This window comes from Cyclopterus lumpus, chromosome 9 (assembly GCF_009769545.1).
Source record: "Cyclopterus lumpus isolate fCycLum1 chromosome 9, fCycLum1.pri, whole genome shotgun sequence".
Lineage (NCBI taxonomy): Eukaryota > Metazoa > Chordata > Actinopteri > Perciformes > Cyclopteridae > Cyclopterus > Cyclopterus lumpus.
The window spans coordinates 13,503,185-13,504,999 of record NC_046974.1 but is presented as its reverse complement, the minus strand read 5'-3'; the positions used below and the strand labels follow the sequence as shown (position 1 = coordinate 13,504,999).

The 1,815-nt window shown below is 41.1% G+C and overlaps 1 protein-coding gene across 1 annotated transcript; it reads right to left on the bottom strand.

The window, feature by feature from the left end:
* Window positions 1-384: 384 nt before the first annotated feature.
* Window positions 385-1,635, bottom strand: nkx3-1 (NK3 homeobox 1). The gene is made up of 2 exons (XM_034541923.1): window positions 1,398-1,635; window positions 385-1,127 (listed from the first exon to the last, which is right to left on the bottom strand). The coding sequence occupies exons 1-2, from the start codon at window positions 1,582-1,584 to the stop codon at window positions 727-729; spliced, it is 588 nt and encodes a 195-aa protein (XP_034397814.1). The 5' UTR covers window positions 1,585-1,635; the 3' UTR covers window positions 385-726.
* Between the last annotated feature and the right edge of the window lie 180 nt (window positions 1,636-1,815).

Genomic DNA, 1,815 nt, shown 5'->3' with positions numbered 1-1,815 from the left:
GCTCTTTAAAGGAATCAGATCTCATTCTTTGGCCCTCATTTACAATATCACCCTCATGCCTGTCTGGTCTTATCTTCTTATGTATTATCACAGTTTAACTCCACATAGATGGTTTAAATGTCTCCTGTATGAATCACTCGCATTGTCAGTATTTAATACTCAGCTGCTTTACAGTCACCTACAAATAATTGTCAACTATATAGGTTGTTCTAAATTTAAAAAAAACATTTGATACCCCAGTATTACCATTTACAAATATAAGAACTACATGTCTACAACATTATTACGGTTTGCTGAAAGTGCGAATAGTTATAGAACAAATAAGCTAAAGGTCAACTTGCTCTTGTCTATAACTAAGATATTGTACTGTTGTACTGTTTAACACAGAGCTTTAAAGAAAAGTTAAATGTCACTACAATTATTTGATAATTAATTAATCAACAATGCTGCAACTGACATCAGTGATCAAATGTTTAATACTACAAACCCACATCGTTTCCATTACCACAAGACATATGTGATTTTGTCATTTTTCTTAAAGCATACAAAATTACAGAATGTGTTTGAACAAAATCCCTTTAGCACTGGTACTTGTAACTCATGGGTTCAAAATAAATGCCCAAATAACAAATAATCAACTTTAATAGTGAACATAGAGCCTTAATATCAGGGATACTAAAAGTAGGTTTATGATTATGAATCATAGCTTCATACATCATTTCACTGTCACCATAACGTGGGCCCCCAGGGCCCCCTGTAGTCCCACATGTAGGGTCTGCATTGGTAAGCTTTGCAGAAGGAGGTGATCAGTGATGATCGGACTAGCTCGTCTCTCAGACCCAGACCCTCTGCTTTGTACACGTCCTTACAGAACTCCGATGTCTGCTGCTTTCGTTTCGTCTTGTACCTGCGGTTCTGAAACCAAATTTTCACTTGAGTCTCGGTTAGTCTTAAGGTGCCTGCCAGGTGAGCCCTCTCTGGGGCAGACAGGTATTTCTGGTGGTTAAATTTCTTCTCCAGTTCAAGCACTTGGAGGTGTGTAAACGCTGCTCTGGAGCGCTTCTGTTTCCCCGAGGAGGAAAAGCTGCTGGACTCTGAGGTGCTGGGACAGGATGTGTCCAGAGACCCTATGAAGCACAGAAGTGATCAAGTCATCAAGGGGGAAAAACAGTCATCTCGATATGGTACACATGTCCGGCGGTGGTGAGGTTCATTATCATCATAAAGGTAAACAGCCACCACTATGAACAAAACATACGCTCAGAATAATAAATAAATAAATATAGTACAGATTAGATTTTACATCTTCTAAAACTTATTTCTGCAAATCAAAGTCTAATACACACACATCCGTCTATCTATTACATTCCTGCCATTGAAAGCCTGCAGGATCTCACCTGTCTGCACTCCGAATGCTGTCCCCTGAGGGCAGAGTGGCTCTGAGAACCTTTCTTCTTTCCACTGTGAACATCTTTCCATCTTCTGTGAACAGCGTTGGCCATTAAATACTGTGTCGTCCTTAACGGAGAGGATGTCCTCTATGAGGAACGAGGTCACAGGTTTGACTGTGTCAGACATTTCCATTCAGTAATCCACAAATCAGAGGCCTCTCGGGGGCAGAGGGCGACAGCGAGGGACGTGGTGGAAGCAGTGTGTGTCCTCACACACTCTCACGCTCTGAATTTATACAAGAACAGAGGCGGGTTTACTCTGACTGCACCGCCAAGTGAAGGAGGCGGGCCAACTACTGCAGACAACTATTTCAGTAACTTTCATTTGTTTGCCTATTCAGATCAACTTGATGTGAATTTCTGA